Source organism: Moschus berezovskii, chromosome 23 (assembly GCF_049115385.1).
Source record: "Moschus berezovskii isolate FMDL1 chromosome 23, NW_MosBer_1.0, whole genome shotgun sequence".
Classification (NCBI taxonomy): Eukaryota; Metazoa; Chordata; class Mammalia; order Artiodactyla; family Moschidae; genus Moschus; species Moschus berezovskii.
In genome coordinates, this window is record NC_142482.1 from 22,829,146 (window position 1) to 22,851,421 (window position 22,276).

A 22,276-nucleotide genomic window follows, 5' to 3' on the forward strand; every position below is an offset into this window, starting at 1 on the left:
AGGAAATGGCAACTCACTCCACTATTCTTGCCTGGAGATTCCGTGAACAGAGGAGCCTGGAGGGTTACAGGCTATGGGGTGGCGGAGAGTCAGACATGACTGAGCAGGCATGCCTTATCCAGTTCAGTTCAGCATTCACACAGGGCGTGTTCCAGATCAGAATCTGAGCAGAGCGAGTTTCCAGTGTAATCTCGAGCAATTTAACCTTTCCATAAACTTCAGCTTGGTTAGTAAGAGGACAAATGAAGGTTGTTGAAGCAGTTTCACGAATATAAAGTCCTTTGTAATGTCTGGCAGAGTAAACATTAATGAGTGTGCCGTGTGTAAATTTGAGTGATCTATTTGTCTGCCTTTCTTTTAGATTTCAAAGGTAAGACCCTGCCCACCATTTACGTTATCCCTCCCACTTCCATCTCTTAATGCCTAACACGTTGCCTGTCACATAGTAGGAGGCTCAACAAATACTCATTGAATGAATTAGTTCAGCTATGAAGTCGGCGTTGGCTCACAGAGACCACTGGCAAGGGCTGAAGAAGACCGAGAGGGAAGAACTGGCCGCCAGGGGGAGCAAGAAGTCGTACTCTCCAGATCTCGTGATAGTTCCCAAGTTCTCCGAGACATAGCCCGTTCTACTTCTGGCGGAAGCTTCCGGCGGGAAGAAGGAGCGCCGCCTCGCCTGTGGAGTGGGAGTTGCTTCCGGGTTGCGCGCCCGGAAGCAGGAAGTTGTCGGCCTATCCTCCTCGCCCGGCGGCTTGCTGTCCCCGAGGCGGGAGGAGCCCGAGGGGGCGCGGGCTCCGTATGTGAGTGACTGGGGCCCGAGGCCGGGAGGGGGGAGGCAGCCTCGTGACAACACTGTCGCCGCACCCGGCTATTAAATCCTCGCACAGCCCACCTTTCCGCGCCAGTGCCAGTCCTGCTTCTGCGCTGACCCCTTCTCTGAGCCTTTGGCCTTTCGCGGACTGATTGACAGCACCCTTCACCAACTCCCCCGGGGTTAAGACTTCTCCCTTTTTCCCTTGGCTCTGCCGGGGAGAGCAGAGAGTTCCGCCCTAATTGAACTTGTTCGCGGGGTCACGGTAGTGACCAAAACAGCGGTCCTAGCAAAGTCTATATTTCGTTGCCATTTTAGATTTGTTTTGTTTTTTTTGAATGTTTATAATAGATTCCCCGCCCCACTCCGAAACATCTTTTTCTGATAACTGTTAGGGAAGGAATTTTTTTTTTTTTTAAGTGTGGTCTTGGTATATGATAACCATGGCATCTCGGATTTCAGAAAGGAATATGACTTGGTTTATTGGCTTGATTAAATGAGCTGTTTGTAATCTCCATTTAGAACAAGGAAATTCGCCTGCTTCGTATTGCCTAGTATTTTAAGATAATTAGTCCTGCAAGCCACACTTTTTTTCTGGTCTAAGAGCCTGCATATCCTTGGTATTTGCCAGTACACCAATTTTAAGGTATTTGGCTTTCTCCTCATAATAGGGGCTTCCCTGGTGGCTCAGATGATAAAGAATCCACTTGCAATGCAGGAGAAGTGGGTACGATCCCTGGGTCAGGAAGATCCCCTGGAGGAGGAAATGGCAACCCATTCCTGTATTCTTGCCTGGAGAATTCTATGGACAGACGAGCCTGGCCGGCTACAGTCCACGGGTTCACAAAGAGTCAGACAGACTGAGCGACTAACACTTTCACTCATAATAGAGACTACTTCCAGAAGAATTTCTGGCTTTTCCTATTTGCTCATTTGGTTGTCCCCATAGTGGAATCCTCCATGGACATCTCTCCCTTAATAAATCTGCTTATTTGAGTTTGAGTTATGACAGTTTCCCTTTAAGGAACGACATGCTTTAACCGAGATTTAGCTTTGCTACATTGAAGTTTTGACTGAAGTTCACATCCACAAATTTGAATACCACAGGCCCTGTTTGCCCTTCCTGCTTTAGAACAAAACAGTTTTCAAGACCCAGTTCAAATCCCTGTTCTTCCACAGCTACTTAAAGCTCCACACACACAAAATCCAAGTGTGAAGTTCCTATCTTGCTCACCTAAACTGTCATTAGGCTGATGTATCTTTAAAAAATAATAAGTAAAATAAACCATTAGTTAGTTTGTGAACAAAATGATTACTTTAGGTCTTTTCTATAAATTTGTTCAACAGGCAGTGATAAGGCTGCATATCTCAGGTAAATTTGCATCTCTGTTATTAGTTTGTGTTGTTATTTTCTCTAAAAAATCTGCTTTCAATAAACAGTTTTTGTGGCAGGGAAGACAAGGAATAGATGTAATCCACAGTGATAGGGTTGTGTTTAAGGTTCAAAGGGCAGAAATGAAGGTCTAAGATTCAAAGGACAGAAATAGTGTTCACTCGCTGGGCAAAGCATGGGGGGATAGTTTTTGTAAACGGAGAAAATTATGTGTACAGAAGCAGAAAGGTGTGAAATAATATGGCAACAAAGAATGTAAGGGAAGAATGGGAAACGAGACTGAACGGATAGGAAGTAACCAGTGGGTCGTGCTAAGTCATTTGGACTCAACTTATTGTAATTTTACTTATTTAATTTGGGTAATAAGACAAATGTTTTAGATATATCAGCTTGTGATCGATTAACAACATGGTTGGAAAGACACAATTATGCTTATTTTATAGATAAAAATTCTGAGGCTTTAGAGAGGTTAAAACAGTGTCTCATGGCTACACAGTAGATGGGAGAATCTAGTATTTGAATTCAGCTTTTTCTGACTCCAGTGCTGGTATTCTTAACCGCCATGCTAAATTGTTCCCTAGCCCGGCGTGCGAAGTCAAGGAAAGTGCTAAAGTGCTTTAAATAGATGAGCAGTGTGAGCCAATTTGTGTTTTAGAAAAATAATTTGTAGAGACTGGCTCAGAAAGGAGAAAAGGGGTTGGAAGTATAGAAATTAAAATATCTTTGTGAGGGATGTTGAGGGCCTTGACTGCCACTGATGTGGAGCCAAAGAGGAGGTGATGAATGTGAGAGCCATACAGGATATAAAATTGAGGATTTGGTGGTTGGGCCATTGGTGGGGATAAGGAAGCAGGAGGAGAGGTTTTCAATTTGGAGAACTGAAGTTTCCATTATTTAAGAAAAGGGATACAGTAGGATAAGCAGTTTGCAGGGGAAAAATAATTAGTCAGGTAGGGACACATTACACGTACGGGACTATTAAGAAATTTGGGCCAGGATGCCTGGTAGCCGATTAGATAGATGGGTCTTGAGTTTTGGAGAGAGTTCTAGATTGGAGAAGAGATTTAGGCATCACGAAAGCTGTGGAGGGAGTGAGACAGCCAAGGACACCCGTGGTGAGTTCCAGCACTCCGAGAGAATGAGGACAAGAGGACTGCGCCAAGGTCTGAGGGCACTTGAGGGAGATAGTGGATAGCAATGGCAGCAGCCGCAGAGCGATAACTGAAACCGTGTCCTTTGGACTTGGCACGTGAAGAAAGCCTTTGGTGACCTTAGTGAAAGCAGTGTGGGTGGCATGAAGCGAAAAGAAGCCAGTGGAGACCTGAAAACAAGAGAGGGAAGTGAGACTTTTTTTTTTTTTTGAGAGCTTAACTTGGAAGAGAGGAAGAGTATGAGCTCTGGAAATCTAGAGAGGAAGGATTTTTTTTTTTTTTAAACCATAGAAACTAGAAAAAGTGAGACTAGGAGATGTGTTTAAAAATCTGGGGGTTCCTGCTTCAAATATGTCAGTGTCATAAAAGGCCAGAAAACAAAACACCAGCATCTGTTGTAGATTTAAGTAGACCAATGAGACATAATAGGTAACTGTGATATGTGATCATTGGTTGGTGCCTGGATTTCTAAAAAGCTGTATGGCCTTTCTTTTTTTTGAAAGTTTGACCATGGACTAGATATTAAGTAATGTTAGAGAATTATTCATTTTAATAGGTATGATAATGATGCTGATGGTTATGTAGAATAATACCCTTATTCTCAGGAGGGACATGTTGAACCATTTAGAAGTGATTTCATGACGTGTTACACTAATAAGTTTCAGATGGTTCTGGTTAAAAAAAACCAAAAACAGTTGGACAGAAAGCAAATATAGCCAAATGTTTGTTAACAATTGGTGAGCCTAAGTTAAGGATATACAAACATTCATTGTATTATTACAGTTTTTCTAGAGGCTTGAAATTTTTCAAAATAAAAAATTGAGAGAAAAACAGTGTATTTTCAGAGAGCAAAGAAGATACTAGACTCTTCAAGCCTCAATGAGCAGAAATGTCCAGAAAGAGAAACATTAATGATAAGAGTGCAAAAAAGTAGAATTCCCTTAATTGTAAATTTAAAGCAGTTACTACAGTTTTAAATTGCTCCTCTTTTAAATTGTATCATTTTAATGTTTTATCATTTATCTTTCCTTTAAATGTGGAATTTGTATTTTCTTAGTGGTTTTTATTACAATTCAATGCTAACATTTTTTTCCAGTTTAATGAAACATGTCTTCAATCAATAAAAATCATTGGAAAAAGTGGAATATATTCATAACACTGAAGAATGGATTATCATACTACATAGCTAGCATAATACTAAAGAACCTAGTATATGGAAAAAGAAAATTTATTATTAGGTACTCTGTATATTCCTCCCATAGTTGAAGATTGGGACATATTTAGATGGGCTTTTGAAACTTTCTGAATACAGCTTTTGTGTTTTAACTGGATTTGCCAGTATTGCATCTTAGAGTTGCCTGGATGGTATAGCTGTTTATTTGGGGAAACAGCTTTGGATTTGACATCCAGGGTGATGTCATATCAGTATTCAGGACATATTTATATCAATAGAGAAATTCTGTTTTAAGCAGTATAAAGGAGAAATGTACATTTTGTCTGACCTCTTATCCTGTTTTCTGCCTTAAACATCTTTATTGGTGAGTTCTGTCATTCTACCAGCTATGTCTCTGTCCTGTGTTTTCCTAGACTGAGACAGAAGGAATTGTGGAGAACATCCCTTCAGAGTTGTCAGTTGCCTCCTTCTATTCCTGAAGTAATCCTTCAGACATTAACAGCACCCTGGCTTATCTCCCCCAGGCCTCTCTTGAAAGCACGATTTCTTAACCTCAGCACTCTTTAACATTTTGAGTTCTTTGTCACGGGGAGTTGTCCTGTGCATCCTAAGAGGTTTAGTCTTTATATGTTAGATGCTTGTAGTGCCCCTACAGTTTTGTTTGTGTGTGTTTATGTATAACTTTCTTTGGAGAAAAATGTATCATTTACAGTCTATTGCCAAGTGTACTAATGTGTGTCTACCTACAGAAGATGGTATTCTGTTACGTAAGAAGTTGTTTTGTTCAAGATCAGAAGTAAATACAGGCCTGGTAGACTTGCTGCGAGACATGAATTATGACTGTGAGAGAAAGTAGAAATTCCAGGTTTTCCTGACTGTTCCCTTTGGGTTTCCCTCTTCTTGGGACTTTGAAGTTGGCATGGAGAAGAAAAAAATCACTGGGAAATGTTGAGTACCCCTCCAGTTTTGACAGTCAAAAAGGTCTCCAGACATCCCCTGGGGAGCAGAATCACCCTGCTTGAGAAGTACTGTTCCACAGCAGTGTCTCCTGATTGGGGGTGTGCCTGATCAGCAGGAAAGAGGTTTCAAAACTTCCACACCTGGGTCCCACTCCCAGGCTTCTGGCATTTCAGTGTATAAAGAGTGTTGCATGATACCTTGATTTTTGTAACTCTGCAGGTCATTCTGCCTATGCCTTTGCAGGTATAGAGTCAAGCTCACTCATAGAAACTTCTCTGTGTGGCAAAGCTCATTTCTGCCAGAGTTGGACCTTCTTACTAGAAAGAAAGGGATTGCCATCAAGCTTCAGCTGATTTCACTCAGTCTGGATGAATATACTTGATGCTTAACCCTGACTTTGTGTTTGATTTTTTTTTTTTTAAGGGACAAGTTCTTTGTTTTTTTTAATACAAACCCTTGTGTTGAGGGTTGACTTTCAACAGATCCCACCAAGGGAGCTGCTCTGCTAGTCTGACCTAAAGGGACAAGATTTTTTGTTGTTGTTTTTTAATTAACATCATATCCACTAGATGCCAGTAGTACCCCTGAAGTGTGACAATCACAAATGTCTCCAAACTTTCCATATACCCCTGGAGGGAGGGGGAGGAGAGTCGTCCCTAGTTGAGAACCACTGATTTTACCAAAGACAAAAGGCAATATATTACCAAGATCCCCCATGTGCTTGTAGAAACTTCATTAAATTATTAGTAACTGTCCTTCTGGTAACTCGGGAAATGCGTTAGAATCTCAGGGAAGAAGGATGTACAGCTTGCAAGAAGTGTGTGTATTCAGTATCATATTATCATTTTGTACTTCCTGAAATAGTCATACACCCCTAGAATTTTAGAGCTAGAGGAAACCTTAAAAACATTCTGGTTCAATCCTCATGTCTTTTGGATGGGGAAATAGGCCAAGTGACTTAGCCAAATCATAGCAGTGAGTATAGTAAATGCCACAAGAGCGATAAGTTCAAATTCAATAAATACACATTTAAAATATCTTTATTGAGATGTAATTTATGTATGCCGTGAAACTCACCTATTTAAAATATACAGTTCAGTGGGTTTTGCTTATTCACAGAGTTGCGCAACAATCACAATTTGTTTTGAACATTTTTGTCACTCCGGGAAGTAGCTTTGTATCTATTAACAGTCACTCCCCATTCCTCCCCACTCCCTTCCCTAGGCAACCCTTAATAAATGCTTTTTGTCTGTATAGATTTGCCTGTCCTCGACTTTTCATATCAATTCAGTCATGTAATTATCTTCTTTCACTTAGCATAATGTTTTCAAGGTTCATCCATGTTGTAGCATATATCAGTATTTTATTCCTTTTTATTGTCCAGTAATATTCCATTTTATGGATATTATTGATGTATGAATATTATTGAAATCCATTTTGTTATCCTTTCCTGGATTGGTTTGCTTTCATTTTTGAGCTCTTATAAATACTGTGGCTAAACAAGTTTTTGTGTGGATATTTGTTTTAAATTATCATGGGTACACACTTGGAAGTGGAGTTGCTGGCTCCTATGGTAGCTCTGTATTTGAGTTTTTGAGGAACTGCCAAACTTCCAAAGCTGCTGCATCATTTTACATTCCCACTCGCAGTGTACAAGAGTTCCACTGCCAGCACTTGTTATTCTCTGAGTTTTTGATTATAGCCATCCCAGTGGGTGGGAGGTGGTATCTCACTGGGGTTTCGATTTACACTTCCTTGATGGCTAATGAGGTTAAACATCTTTTTATGAGTTTCTTGGCTATTTGTATATCCTCTGTGGAGAAGTATCTATTCAGATATTTTGCCCATTTTTAATTGGGTGTTTATCTTTTTATAATTGAGTTGTAAGAATTCTTTATGAACTCTGACTGCTAGTCCCTTATCAGATAATTTGCAAATAATATCACCCCCCTCCCCCATTCTGTAGGCTGTCATTTCACTTTCTCCGTGGTATCATTGGCAGCACAAAAGTTGTTCATTTTGATGTAGTCCAATTTAATTTTCTTTTGCTACTTGTGCTTTTGGTATGCTGTTTAAGAAGCCATTGCCTCATCCAGTGTTACAGAGATTTCCGCCTTTGTTTTCTAGTTTTAAGTCTTTTATCCATTCTGAATTAATTTTTATCTGTAGTATAAGGAAGCATCCACCTTCGTTCTTTTGCATGTGGATATGTAGTTGTTCCAGCACCATTTGTTGAAAATATCCATTTTATTTTATGTTATTATCTTTTTTGGCCATGCCATGCAGATTGTAGAATCTTAGTTCCCCAACCAGGGATTGAACCCCAGCCCCCGGCAGCGAAGGAGCCAAGTCCTAACCACTGGACTGTCAGGAAATTCCCGAAAATACACACTTTAAAATAGACTTTCACCACCCTTTCACCTGAAGCTTAAAACGAAGCCCTATGTGGTCTTTAAAATAAACCCTTTGAGCAACAGCAGAGAGTTTGGAGAAAGATTGTATCCCCTAAAACGTGTGGGGTTCCTCCCCTCTCCAGTCCTCAAAACATGGGTTACCTGTTAATCCACCATTCGAAGTCCGACTCTGATTTAGCTAGCCTTGGTTGGGTCTCTGGTATGAGCGTTCCTGAAGAGCTCTCCAGGTGATCTGCCTTGCAGGCAGTTAAGGACTAGTGGCACCGTTAGAGGAGGAGCTGTACCAGGAGGCGAGCCGCCGCCTCTGCTGGAGCTGTACCAGGAGGCGAGCTGGCCGGTGGCAGCGCAGGCCGCCGCCTCTGCTGGAGCCTCCTGACTGTTGTCTTCTGCTCCACAGAGGGCAGCATCTCCTCACGGAAGGGATAGAGTTGTTCTCTGTCAGTGCTTTTCAATGTTAGAAACACCTTAGGGATGAAATCTGTGAAATAAGAGGACCCTCTGTGTTACGAAAACAACAGCAACAACAAAACTCCCAACCAACAGAAGACAGCATAGATCCCAAGTGCTGTTTTTCCTCCTATAAATGAAGAAAAACACTGTTCTGTAGCCCAAGAGCTTTTTAAAGAGAAGTGCTTTATTTTGTTTTACAAGTGATCCAGGGAGAATTCTGTGTATGGCCATTGTGAAATGGCCTGGCTTTAAAATAACTTTGAGAACACAAATTGGATTTTAAAATGAGTTATATAGATCTTAGGTTAATACAAACAAAATGCCCTTTGTTGTCTAAAATTCTATTTGCAGAAAAGCAGGAGGACTGCAGCCTGCCGGGTGTGAAGTGCTCCCATGCCATGGTTTTGTGTTGTCTGAAATCCTTGCTCAGCCAGGAACAAAGCATATCAGCAGGTTCCTCAGTAAATCTTGCCTTCAGTGATCAGTTCCTCCTCTCCTGTTGCTAAAAGGTTCATTTGATGTGAAAGGAAGGAAATAATTAATCAATAACACTTTCCATAGTCTTATTTCTTTTTATTTTAGTAAGTTACCTGTAGCAGATCTCCTGTGATTGGTTTCAGAAATCATTTGGGAGACTTCCCAGGTGGTCCAGTAGGTAAGACTCCTCGCTCCCAATGCAGGGGGCCCAGGTTTGATCCCTGGTCAGGGAAGTAGATCCCATATACCTCAACTAACAGATCCCTCATGCCACGACATAGATCCCAAGTGTCGCAACTAAGACCCAACACAGACAAATAAATATTTATTCTTAAAAAATCATTTTGGATGGGCACTAGCATTTCAGAGTCCCATTAAGGATTTTTTTTGTGCTCTGAACTGGTATTCCTCAAAGTGTTTGGAAACTAGTGCTGGTCTGTAAACGATTTTTGTTACTAGCCCACAGTTAAGAAACACTTAAAAATTTGTATCACATCTTGACATTATCTCAGCATATTCATTATGTTTTACAAAAGAGTTGGTCAGCAGTGGATTGGGAAAAACACAGAACTGGTCTCTCTCCACAGGTGGCCGAGAAGTACTGTTCTAAAGGATGTAACTTTGAAAAGGAAGTACTTTAAAGAAACCATCTTTTTTCATTTATTTTCTCTCTGTCTCTCAGAGACTCTGCATTGGAAGACATGGATCTTGCCGCTAATGAGATCAGCATTTTTGACAAACTCTCAGAATCTGTTGATTTGGTAAGACAGACGGGCCATCAGTGTGGCATGTCAGAGAAGGCAATTGAAAAATTTATCAGACAGCTGCTGGAGAAGAATGAACCTCAGAGGGGGCCACCCCAGTATCCCCTTCTTCTAGCTGTGTACAAGGTAAAGACTTGGACAGAGCTTAGACAGAGCACAGACTCATCAACATTCTCCCCAGATATTGCTGCTGACTGATTCCACCTCTGAACCTTGGTTTTTCTGAGTCAGTTGGCCTTTACTCTTTGTTACTATACATGATTAGGAAACTTGACTCTTTTGTTAAATGTTGTAGATGAAAGCTGTGTACTTATGGTTAGCTGTATTTGCGTATATTTTTAAATGGTGAACATGGCCCCTGATCCATGTGATATAAACTTGGTGAGCCTTGTAGTCCTTACAGTTGTTAAGCTTTACCTTTCAGAAGTGAATGTCAATGGCTTGTTTATGAAAATGGATTAGTTCTTAGAACACATTGGACAAAGTAGAAGATGCCTGTTTTTTTTTTTTTCTTTTCCCCTTGGAATTAAAGTATTTCATTTGCTGGGACCGTTATTAATCCATTTCCTGTCTTTCCTTGTAGGTCTTCATAACCCTGGGATTAATCTTGCTCACTGCCTACTTTGTGATTCAACCTTTCAGCCCGTTACCACCTGAACCAGTGCTTTCCGGAGCTTACACCTGGCGCTCACTCATCCATCACATCCGGCTGATGTCTTTGCCCATTACCAAGAAGTATATGCCAGAAAATAAGGGAGTGCCTCTGCATGGGGGTAATGAAGACAGACCCTTTCCAGGTAGAACACTGCATTTACTACTGATTAGATACAGCTTTCTTGGCAGTATATTATGAGAAAGAAGGTCACATTTATTGACATTGAATGAGAGACACTTTCCCGTGTTGTCTCATTTAATTACATCCTCATTAAAATCTGTGGTATGGGTTTTATTACCCCATTTTGCAGATTGAGATACTGAGGCTCAGAGGATGAAGAAACTTGTCAGAGAAACACATCTGGTCTTGTCAAATTAAGCCCCCTGATTCTTAAACACACATGTTGGCGATGAGGGTTTTTCCTTATAGGAAGGATTTGAATGTATCTTTACCATTTTCTCTCCTATGATCCTTATCCATAATACTTATTTTAATAAGTAGCTATTGCTTTATTGAAAGCATCTGAGTCCAGCCCCTTAATAGTCCTTAGCCTGTTGGCTAGGTTTTTGTCTAGGTGTATCCCTCTCTTTCAGTTGAATCTTTTCTGTTTCACAATTCACTTACATAGTGCTCATAAGTATACAACTTTGCCAATAAGTTGAATTTAAGAAACACTTTAATTTAGTAACAATGCAGTGGCAGCACAGGAATTCCTGGTCCGATAGACCGTTTGAGGATTTGCTTCTTTGAAAATAGTGTAATGCAGTAAGACTTGAAATTTACTTTTTGAGAAAGAATAGAGGGATATTATTTGGGGATTTTATTTTAGCCATCTATTATTTTATCTGTTTATCTTATTCGCCTGTATGAAGCAATATGTACATTAACACCACAAATAGATTATAGAACTTTCTGTATAACCATATTCTGAAACCTTAGGCTTCAACATAACTGTTGACGAAGTATGTCTTTTCTTCAATGTTGTTTTCCACACAAAAAAAAAATTAGTTGAAACCAAGTTTTATAATCATAGTGCTACTCTTTAAGCCAAGACCTAATCAGTCATAAAAATCATCACTTGGTTTGGGTCTCCTTTGAAAGCTATTTTTGTACACTTGGGGAAATCCTGAAGAAGTTTCCAGAATTATATCAAAATCAGAGGAAGGGAACATTGTGAAACAAAAACCCCACCTCATAAGTCTTTTTTTTTTTTTTTTAATCAAGTCATATATTTAGACTTCTGAATTCCAGATATAACTTTCTTTTGTTTATTGGGAAGGTTATTTTTTGAAATGTCATCAACAGAGCTCCAACTCTTTATCAGGGAGATCCAGAGCACGTGGGGAGAAAGCCAGAGAGACTGGTCAGTGAGACCAGCCTGCCCTGCTTCCTTGGATGCATCAGCCCCTGTCCTGTCTTCCCCTCCCAGCCTCTTGAAGCTCATCTTCTGCTCTGTGGCTCATGGGAGGAAGTCCGCAGTTTTTAGGACCAGGTTCACGGCATTTATTTTCTTTCTCCCCATCTTATAAACTACATCTCCACAGACTCTTGAGTTAAGAAAACACAGTCAGTGGACAGTGATTGCTCATTCTGTGTATCAGAGTTTAAAAATTCAAGAAACGTCAGTGTTTTGTCAACAAACCAGGTTGTTTGACCACTCCAAATGAATATTTTGCTTTGCATATTGAAATAAAATGAGTCCTTAGAGCACACTTGTAAAGGCAGAGCATTGGAAGGGTGTGGTTTTAGGTCTTTAATGTTGTTGATTCTACTATAGTGCTGCTTTTACTTGTAAATGGAGATTTGTTACCCTATTTTCCTATGTCTCATAATTCTGGGAAGCTGTAGGCATGTAACAGCATTTTGCATAGCATTTGGAGGGAAGCTTAAGAATGCATAATGAAATAAGGGTTGAATGGAAACATGTTGGGGAGAATTAGGTAACAGAAGTGCAGGGACTTCCCTGGTGGGTCCAGTGGTTAAGACTCAGTACTTGCATTGTAGAGGCCATGGGTTTGATCCCTGATCAGGGAATTAAGATCCCACATGCCGTGAAGCCAAAAAAAAAAAAAGTGCAAACTGCTGGCCCTGAAAGAGGGCCAGAAAAACAAAAAAAACATATAAATTATCATTCCTATTGTCACGTACCAAAAAGTAGCGGCCTTTCAGTTAAGACTACTTAGCAGTACCTTTAAAGTAAATGTAGGGGGAGAATGTAAAGTGAGTGTGGCTCCCCAGAGGAAAGCCCTTCAGCGTACCATTTCCTTAAGGGCTGGCCTGGTGCCCCCAAGGATCATCTGACACTCCTTGCAGGGGGCAACAGTGACACTCCAGAGGCACCACCACAAGTACTGTTAGGTTTCCTCCCGACCGCTGGCGGTTTTCCCTCTTGACTCTACCCAGGGAACAAAAGGCAACAGAAGTAGGGTTTTGTTTTTCTAGGTTTCAGCCTTGGGTAGGAAACCCTGCCCCTAAATCCTCTTCATAGGGTGAATGAAGTGACTCTCTGGTGAGTCATATAAACACCCCACTCTGTATCAGAAAATAACTAAGCTGACTTGTTTAGTACTTCCCAGTTGCCAGGCCCTGTTCAAAGGGTTTTCCATGTGGTGGCTCTTTTGATTTTCCTAGGCAGTAGGTTCTGGTTTTATGTCTGTTTTACAGAAGACACTGAAGTACAGTGAAATTAGGTCACTTGCCTGAGAGTCCATGGCTGGTAAGTCATGGAACCATGGCAGGCAGATTCTTTACCGGATTCTTTACCACTGAGCCACCAGGGAAGCCTTGACTTACTACTTGACTTAATCTTTTCTCTCTCTTTTTTAAAAAAATATTGATTTATTTATTCTGTCTGGCTGTGCCAGGCCTTTGCTGCAGCACACAGGGTCTTTAGTTATAGCATGTGGGTTCTGTTTCCTGACCAGGATCGAACCCTGGCCCACTGCATTGGGAGCTCTGAGTCTTAGCCACTGGGCCACCAGGGAAGTCCCAGTCCTTTCTCTTATTAACCTATAGTTTTCCCTTCACATTTACAATTTTAGTTCTTACCCACTCTCCCACCCCCATCTCTCGCCTCCTGCCTTTATATTCATTGGACCCTGGCATCTGTCCTCTTGGATTTTATCCTTCCCTAAAATCATTGTCTTAGAGCTCAGAAGGAACATTAGAGTTGATCTGGTACATACTCCTGGTTTGTTTTGTTTTTAACTTTTTATTTTGTATTGGCCAAAATTATTATTTTGTGTAGCCAGTTAGCAATGTCGAGATTGTTCAGGTGAACAGCAAAGGGACTCAGCCATACATGTACATGAATCCATTCTTCCCCTAAACTCCCCTCCCTTCCAGTCTGCTACATAACACTGAGCAGAATTCCATGTGCTATACAGTAGGTCCTTGTTAATTTTTCATTTTAAGTACAGCAGTGTGTACATGTCCATCCCCAATTCTCTGACTATCTCTACCTTGGAATCTTCCCCTCTGTCAACCATAAGTTTATCCTCTAAATCTGTGTCTGTTTCTGTTTTGTAAATAAGATTATTTGTATCATTTCTATTTAGATTCCCGATATAAGGGATATCATGCAATTTTTCTCCTCCTCTGTCTGACTGACTTCACTCAGCATGATGATTTCTAGGTCCATCCATGTTGCTGCAGATGACATTGTTTCATTCATTTTAATGGCTGAGCAATATTCCACTGTACATGTATACCTCATCTTTATCCACTCCTTTCTTGATGGGCATTTAGGTTGCTTCCATGCCCCTGTTTTATGAAGAGGAAACTGAAGCTGGAAGAGGTGGAATAGCTTGCTTACCCAATTACACATGACAGACTAGCACTTGAACCTTAGTTTCTTAACTCGAGTCTGCCGCTCTTTCCATCAAGTCACATTTACTGCCTGCTGCCTTTGCCCTCAAACAAGCCAGGTTCCAGCCTGTTCAGTTCAGTCGCTCAGTCGTGTCCAACTCTTTGTGACCCCATGAACTGCAGCACAGCAGGCCCCCCTGTTCATCACCAACTCCCGGAGTTTACCCAAACTCATGTCCATTGAGTCAGTGATGCCATCTAACCGTTTCATCCTCTTTCGTCCCCTTCTCCTCCTGCCCTCAATCTTTTCCAACATCAGGGTCTTTTAAAATGAGTCAGCTCTTCACATCAGGTGGCCAAAATATTGGAGTTTCAGCTTCAACATCAGTCCTTCCAATGAACACCCAGGGCTGATTTCATTTAGGATGGACTGGTTGGATCTCCTTGCAGTCCAAGGGACTCTCAAGAGTCTTCTCCAACACCACAGTTCAAAAGCATCAATTCTTCGGCGCTCAGCTTTCTTTATAGTCCAACTCTCACATCCATACATGACTACTGGAAAAACCATAGTCTTGACTAGACTGTTAGACTGAACTATTTTGTTTACTTTTGCTGATTTTTAATTGTAAAACTCATGTATCCTGAGAAGGCCTGGGACAGTTCCTCATGTACAGTTAGAAGGTGTATCTCTGTATCTATACTGCATAACTGGAACCTTACGTATCCATGAACTTTCAAGGGGTGGTTGAAGTGGATCTCCCAATATTAAGGAGTTTGGGGAATAGTAGATCATTCATTGACTTTGAACTAATCAGACTTAGAGTCCAGGCCAGTACTCAGATATGAAGTGCTCAGACCTATTTATTTGCAAATAAAAAAGTAAAGTGATGACAGCTCTGTCAAGCACTTAGAGCATGTGTGCCAGGCGCTGTGTCATGTCCTGCACCCTGAATTCCTCAGTCTTCACAGCAGTCACATAAGGCAGCTGACATTTTTATGTTAATATTTCAGAGATGAAGACGCTGATATGCAAGGGGATTGACTAACATAGCTGAAGTCTCACATTTAGAGACAAATTTTTATACGAGGAGGACTCACAAAAATAGATGGACTCTACAGTTTGGAATTGTTCATGCACATTGCTTCCTGATGGCAGAGCTATTGGCAAAATGATTTCTTGGGTTCTTTCCATCCCTATGGTGTATGAAAGTGCCTCTGGGCCTGTTGCCACTCCTGCAGGGGCCTGGCCAAGGTCAAGGCTTCACCCCTGCCTTGTGCCTAGGGAGCCGGAAGTGCTTAGCAAAATGAGCTGTTGGAGCATAGCCTGATTAAATACTGAGCATGCACCGGTGAATGTCACATAAGCTTTGTTGTGGACTTTGCAGGCTTCTCTTACGTACATTTCTAACATGAGACATCTAAGAAATCATGCTGCTGTTGCTGCTGCTGCTAAGTCGCTTCAGTCGTGTCCGACCCCTAGACGGCAGCCCACCAGGGTCCCCCGTCCCTTGGATTCTCCAGGCAAGAATACTGGAGTGGGTTGCCATTTCCTGCTCCAAGAAATCATGAGGTTATATTTATTTAATTCTTATTTTGAGGCTTTTCTCCAAATTCAGATGGTCTGATTTTTTTTCTCCTGATGGAGTTAATCCTATTATCGTGTGTGTGTGTGTGTGTGTGCGCACTCAGTCGTGTCCGACTCTCAGCGGCCCCATGGACTGTAGTCCTCCAGGCTCTTCTGCCCATGAAATTCTCCCGGGAAGAATTCTGGCATGGGGTGCTGTTTCCTACTCCATAGGATCTTCCCGACCCAGGGATCGGACCCGAATCTCTTGCATCTCCTGCATTGGCAGACCAATTCTTTATTACTAACGCCACCTGGGAAGCCCAATCCTATCGTTAAATCTTCTGAAAAGTCAAAGTTTCATTCATTCAGTCATTCAGTGAGTGTGTATCGAGACCCTACTGAACACCAGGTACTGTTCTCAACAGAGCAGTGAACAAAACGGTCCCCTCTCTCCACCCCACTCTCGTGGAGCTGGTCTTTACTTTGTGCCTTTCTTCTTCCCTATCCTTTTTACCTATAGGGAGGTTTTTGTGCTCCTGGAAAGAAATGTATACATTTTTTTGTTTGTTTGTTGTCAAATTAATAGTCTGTGTAAAAGGACTCTCCACTGCAAATTTCAGAATATGTTACGATTGTTCACAGAGAGCCAGCCTGGGTGCGTTTCCTTTGTAAACAACTCTCAGGCACCAGGAAGCCTCCTGACAGGCCCTGGCTCGCCACTGTTCTGCAGTGTGCCCAACTCACAGAGAAACCTGGGAGGTTACAGTTTCTGCCTTCCTTACCTTCAAGGCTGTGTTTTGTCCGCAAGACTGTTTTTGACATCTTACACAGCGAAACGACGCCATAATCACAGTGAGAATTTGGAATCCAGGTCCTGTGTTTTATCGAACTCTAATAATGTGGAGTTTCACTTCTCTGGCACAACTGTTCTTTTAGTGTAACATTCATAGCTTGTGTAAGGAGGATATCTTGACTAAAGAAGCCTTGGAAATCAAAAGAAAGTTAGGGATTGCCATCCAGCTTCCTTTCTGTCTGTGCTGGAGGAAAGTGGATAGACGCCGAGGAGGACTGAAAAGAAGCGAGATGCAGCATGTTCGGTGACTGAAGAAAAGCTGTGGACCAGGGTGGTGTGGAATGGTCTGCTGTGTGCTGTTTGTTGGCTGTTTTCCAGCATAAGTGAGATTTTGCTCACAGAGCACACAGCAGACAAATCCTTTGAGACAGATGGAGGCCAAGTTGAAGTCTGGTCTCTTCTCCTTTTGTTGTTGGAAATTCTGTGAGAAGGAGAGAAGGAGCCCCAACTGTACACAGCCCCCCTCCTCCGGGTCACTTCACTGCTTAGCCATTCCTCCGTCCCTTTCTGAAACCAATATGAGCACATTCTTTATCCCCCTTGGTGACAGAGGCTGCAGAGAAGTCCAGAGTAGCTCTTCTCTTGACGTGCAGGCTCCCCTTAGTTCAGATGGAGTGTATGAACTACCCCATTTTGGGGATTGTTTTTCCTCCTCACCTCCCCTCTTCCTTGGCTGGCCATCAACCTGGCCCAGGTACCTCTTCTGTCAGGTACCTCTTCAGGGGCCTGCCTTCCAAGATGACTAAACTCTGCATTAAAAGTTAATACTCTTGGTTTGAGTCTTCATGGTCTTCAAAGACATAAAAAATTTTTTTTTATTTATTGAAGCATAGTTGATTAACAGTGTCGTGTCTCAGGTGTACAGCAAAATGATTCTGTTCTACATATACACGTATCTATTCTTTTTGTCCCCACCATACTGCACGGCTTTCAGGATCTTAGTTCCCCAACAAGGGATTGAACCTGGGCCCTTGGCAGTGAAAGCTCAGAGTCCTAACCACTGGACTACCAGGGAATTCCCTCCAAAAACATTTTTATTTGGAAAATATGTAAAACATACACGAAAACAAACAAAAAAGACATAAGATTTTGATTTTTGAAAGTATACTTTTTTTTTTTTTAACTATTTTTGGCCGTGCCACATGGCATGTGGCATCTGTATATCTCTTCCAGGAATAAAGCCTGTGCCGCTTGCATTGGGAGCACAGAGTCTTAACCCCTGCACTGCCAGGAAAATCCGAAAATATATTTTTAATGAAGTAAATTTTCTCACCTCTACCCCTCCCAACTCCTCCACCCAGGCAGCCACTGGTAATAACTTGAATATACATCCATCCTTCTGAGTTTTTCCATGGCTGTGCAGATCGCTATACTTTATAAATATTAAATATTTTTTGATTCACACACACAAGGAAGGCTTATGTAAATATTTTTGGCTAGGCACATTGTATTAGTTTTTAAGTTTGCTGTAACAAAGTACCAAAAGTCAGGTGAATTAAAACAACAGAAATTAATCTTCTCACAGTTTTGGAGGCTAGAAATCCAAAATCAAGTTGTTTCAGGGCTCTTCTCCTGAAAGGCTCTAGGGATAAATCATTCTTGGCCTCTTCCAGGTTCTACTGGTTGCCGTCTGTCCTCGGCGGCCTTAGCTGTGGCCACGTGACTCTGTATATCCTTCTTCCCTCTGGGAGTCGTCGTGCGGCCTCTCTTCTGATAAGAATGCATGCAGATTGGATTTAGGGCCCACCCCACTTCAGTATCACCTCATCTTTAATTACATCTGCAAGGAACCTATTTCCAAATATGGTCAAATTCTGAGGTTCCAGGACTTAAATATTAGTCGGGGACACGGTTCAACCCAGAATACACATTTTTCATGAGTTTATATTATTCCATTGTATGAGTATTGCTTAATTTAACAGTTTCTAGATTTTTTTGCTGTTATTAAGATTTGGGACATTCATATACACATATTTTTATGTACATGTACTATTATTTCTGTGGGGCTTCCCCGGTGTTTCAGATGGTAAAGAATCTCCCAGTGATGTGGGAGACCCAGGTTTGATACCTGAGTCAGGACAATCTCCTAGAGAAGGGAATGACTACCCACTTCAGTATTCTCACCTGGAGAATCCCATGGACAGAGGAGGCTGGCGGACTGCAGTCCAGGGGGTCCCAAAGAGTTGAACATGACTGAGCAACTAACACTTCACTATTATTTCTGTAGAACAGATTCTTGGAAGTACAATACCTGGGTCAGAAAGCATGGACATTTTACATTTTAATAAATACTAAAAAATTATCTTCATAAACTTACGTCAGTGTGTCACTTTCATTAACGTGTATTGCTCATCTACCCTGGATATTATCATTGTTTTGCCAGTCAAGTGACTGGAAAGTGGTATCTCACTTTAAGTTGCATTTCTTCAGTTATCAGTGAAGGTGGATGTCTTTTCAGATGTGTTTTTAGGCCATTTGTATTTATTTTTCTGTGGACTACTTGTTCATATTATCTACACAGAGAGAACAAAACAGTGCCCTTTGCCTCCAGACCTGCGCTCCTCCTGCCCAGCACAGAGGTGACCCATGAGCAGTCGGAGGTGAAGGTCCTCGGGTCTGCCATATGCTCGGTGTCTGTCACAAGGCTCTTCTTACTTTTTCTAACTGTACCTGTGCCTAAGGGGTGTATCCCCCGTAGATTATAAGCGTGACCATACTTTATAATTCATACCCCAGGATGCCTTTAGGCACGTAAACATTTCCTAGAGTTAGTTTGGCAGGTCGTGGATTGTTGCCTGTTGTTATTCTCATACATTTTTCTTTCTAGATAAACTTTAGAATGCAGTTGTCACAGCCCCACCTTCACCAATAAGAGACTCTGATGAAATTCTATCCAGTTGTATTAAATTTATGTGTATGTGTTTTTGAGTAGACTTGATATCTTTATGACATTTAGTATTTATCTAGGTCTTACCTTATATCCTTCAGTAAAATTTTGTAATTTTACTTTTTTTGTTAAATTTTTTGCCAGCTATTATGAAGGAGATCATTTTCCATTTCTGTTTTTAAAAGATTATGGTTAGTAGTGTTAAGAACAGGATTTCCTAGGTGGCTCAGTGGGTAAAGAATCCGCCTACAGTGCAGGAGATGCAGGTTTGATCCCTGGGTCAGGAAGATCCCCTGGAGAAGGAAACGGCAACCCACTCCAGTATTCTGGCTTGGAGAATCCCATGGACAGAGGAGCCTGGTGGTCTACATACAGTCCATAGGGTTGCAAAGAGCCAGACTCAACTGAAGTGACTGAGCACATACAGACGCAGTATAAGAACGCTGTTGATATTTACATGTCTAGAGATCTCTATCTTGTATTCTGCCGCCTTCTTAAATTCTCCTTTTAGGATTCTGTTCTTGTTTGCTTTTCCTCTCTGGGTTTTCTTCCTCCGCCTACTGTTCAAGCATCTCTACCTGGAAGTCCCAAGAATACCTAAAGCTCAGAATAAAACTAAATTAAGTGAAAGTTAAAATAATCTCTTGATACTCTTAGGTTCAGAATTGCTGCTACTAGCCCATGAAGCGGGCTTCCTTGGTGGCTCAGATGGCAAAGAATCTGCCTGCAGTGCAGGAGACCTGGGTTCGATCCCTGGGTTGGGAAGATCCCCTAGAAGAGGGCATGGCAACCCACTCCAGTATTCTTGCCTTGAGAATCCCCATGGACAGAGGAGCCTGGCAGGCTACAGTCCATGGAGTCACAAAGAGTCGGCCATGACTGAGCGACTTAGCACAAACACAGCCCACGAAGCACCTTTGTATAAATTAGAAGAATTTCTCCCAGCACTTCATTCCTGGTGCGATTGTCATAATTAATGGACTCATTTGGAATATGACACGTTACTGCAGAAAAATGTGATAATAAGTATTTGCAGCCCTCCAGTGCCTCCCTTCGGAGAAGGCAATGGCAAGCAACTCCAGTACTATTGCCTAGAAAATCCCATGGATGGAGGAGCCTGGTAGGCTGCAGTCCATGGGGTTGCTAAGGGTCGGACACGACTGAGTGACTTCACTTTCACTTTTCACTTTCATACATTGGAGAAGGAAATGGCAGCCCACTCCAGTGTTCTTGCCTGGAGAATCCCAGGGACAGGGGAGCCTGGTGGGCTTCCGTCTGTGGGGTCACACAGAGTCGGACATGATTGAAGTGACTTAGCAGCAGCAGTGTCTCCCTTAAATGAGGAGTTCTTGGACCATCTCAGCCTGTATAGATGGTCTCCGTAGTGCTGCTGAGAGCCATGGATTTTGTCATCACTTCCTCTGAAATCACCCCTTTCTTCCCAAGCCCACTGGCTCAGTTAGACCTCTCGTCACCGTATGCCTCCTCCGTCCCCAATAAAAGGACAAAAACAGAGCATAACTGGGTCTGCCTCTTCCCAGCCTCCCTCTTCCAGGCCACTCTAGTCGTGCCGCAGAAGAACCTTCCTAAAAGGGAGCCCTAGCGCGCTCATCATGGTCTTCCTCAGCAGTCTCTCTGCTGTTCCCACCCCGCCCCCTTGGGTGGTAATTCCTCTTGCCTTTACTCTCAGTTTGCTCATCTGTAAAGTCAGAATAGTGATGTGTCCTCAATAATTGCATGGACAGAGTAAACGGTATCTACCTGCGAAAATACAGCTCATACTGGGCTTGGCGCCGATCGCCTTCGTCTTCTCTTCCCTTCCTTCCCCCTCCCTCACAAGCACTTTGGAAACTGAAACGCTGTATAATTGTAACATAGTATGTTGCCTCTGGGCTGTATTTTGGGAGCTTTTCTTCTGTGATAATTAAGACTTTTAAATTGATTTTGACTCAATGTAAGTTGCATTTGGGGCTTCCCAGGTGGCTCAGTGGTAAAGAATCTGGCTATCGATGCAAGAGATGCGGGTTCTATCCCTGGGTTGGGAAGATCTCCCGGAGGAGGAAATGGCAACCCACTCCACTCTTGCCTGGAGAATCCCATGGACAGAGGAGGCTGGTGGGCTGCAGTCCATGGGGTCGCAAAGAGTCAGTCACGACTGAGTGACTGAACACATGCTGAACACATGATTACTTATGCCTCATTGTATGTCCATTACCCGGAGTTCTTGTGTTTTGGCAAGAGTTCATCATATTTGACCTCTAATATGGAACATGTGAAAATACTCCAGAAGGGAAAATAAAAGAGTAAGTGCTGCCTCAGCGTGCCGCTAAAACAGGTGCCACCGAAGGTCTTTCCGCTGCCCCCGGAGGCTCGCACTGATTGCTGCCATGTGCTGCAGCGTGTGCTCCTCCTGGGGGTGAGAATTGTGGGTGGTGCTGCCTGCGGGAGACACAGGGTCTGTCTGCAGGAGATGCGGGCTGGGGTCACGCTGAGCACACGCACTGCTCTCCCTGCGTGAGTGTTCCTTATCCTGCAGACTCCTGGGCTTGTGCTCACTACAGAAAATGCTTTGTGTTAAGAGTCAGTTTCCATGTCTGTTTCTTGGCGCAAATAACTGATTTCCTTTCAGCCACATTCGATTGTTGTCTTTTGTTCTAGGCTCTCTCCTGATTGGGTTTTCATTGGGTTTTAATCAGAAACCATCTGGTGAAACATTTTGGATTCAAATTAAAGACCTATCACAAACACATATCTCAGAGAACACAGATGAAACCCAGACTGGAACAGAAAGCAGACAAGACATAATGCAATAATATTATGAACAGAACAGTCTCAGAGGGAAAGCACGCAGAGAAAACCAAGAAGGGCTACATAGAAACAGAGCCAACCCCTCAAAGAAGGACCCACCAGAGT

At 42.3% G+C, this 22,276-nt stretch overlaps 1 protein-coding gene across 3 annotated transcripts in view; it reads left to right on the top strand.

The window, feature by feature from the left end:
• Window positions 1-668: 668 nt before the first annotated feature.
• C23H6orf89 (chromosome 23 C6orf89 homolog) overlaps window positions 669-22,276 on the top strand; it is a 37,499-nt gene continuing 15,891 nt past the window's right edge. Inside the window, exons 1-4 of one of the 3 annotated variants that reach the window (XM_055406124.2) lie at window positions 746-800; window positions 8,936-9,008; window positions 9,513-9,720; window positions 10,178-10,391. In XM_055406124.2, coding sequence (XP_055262099.2) covers window positions 9,532-9,720; window positions 10,178-10,391 — 403 coding nt within the window. In that variant the 5' untranslated portion in view covers window positions 746-800; window positions 8,936-9,008; window positions 9,513-9,531. Of the gene's footprint in view, window positions 801-8,935; window positions 9,009-9,512; window positions 9,721-10,177; window positions 10,392-22,276 lie in introns of those variants that run through there. The other 2 variants (XM_055406126.2, XM_055406125.2) reach the window with 2 other exon arrangements.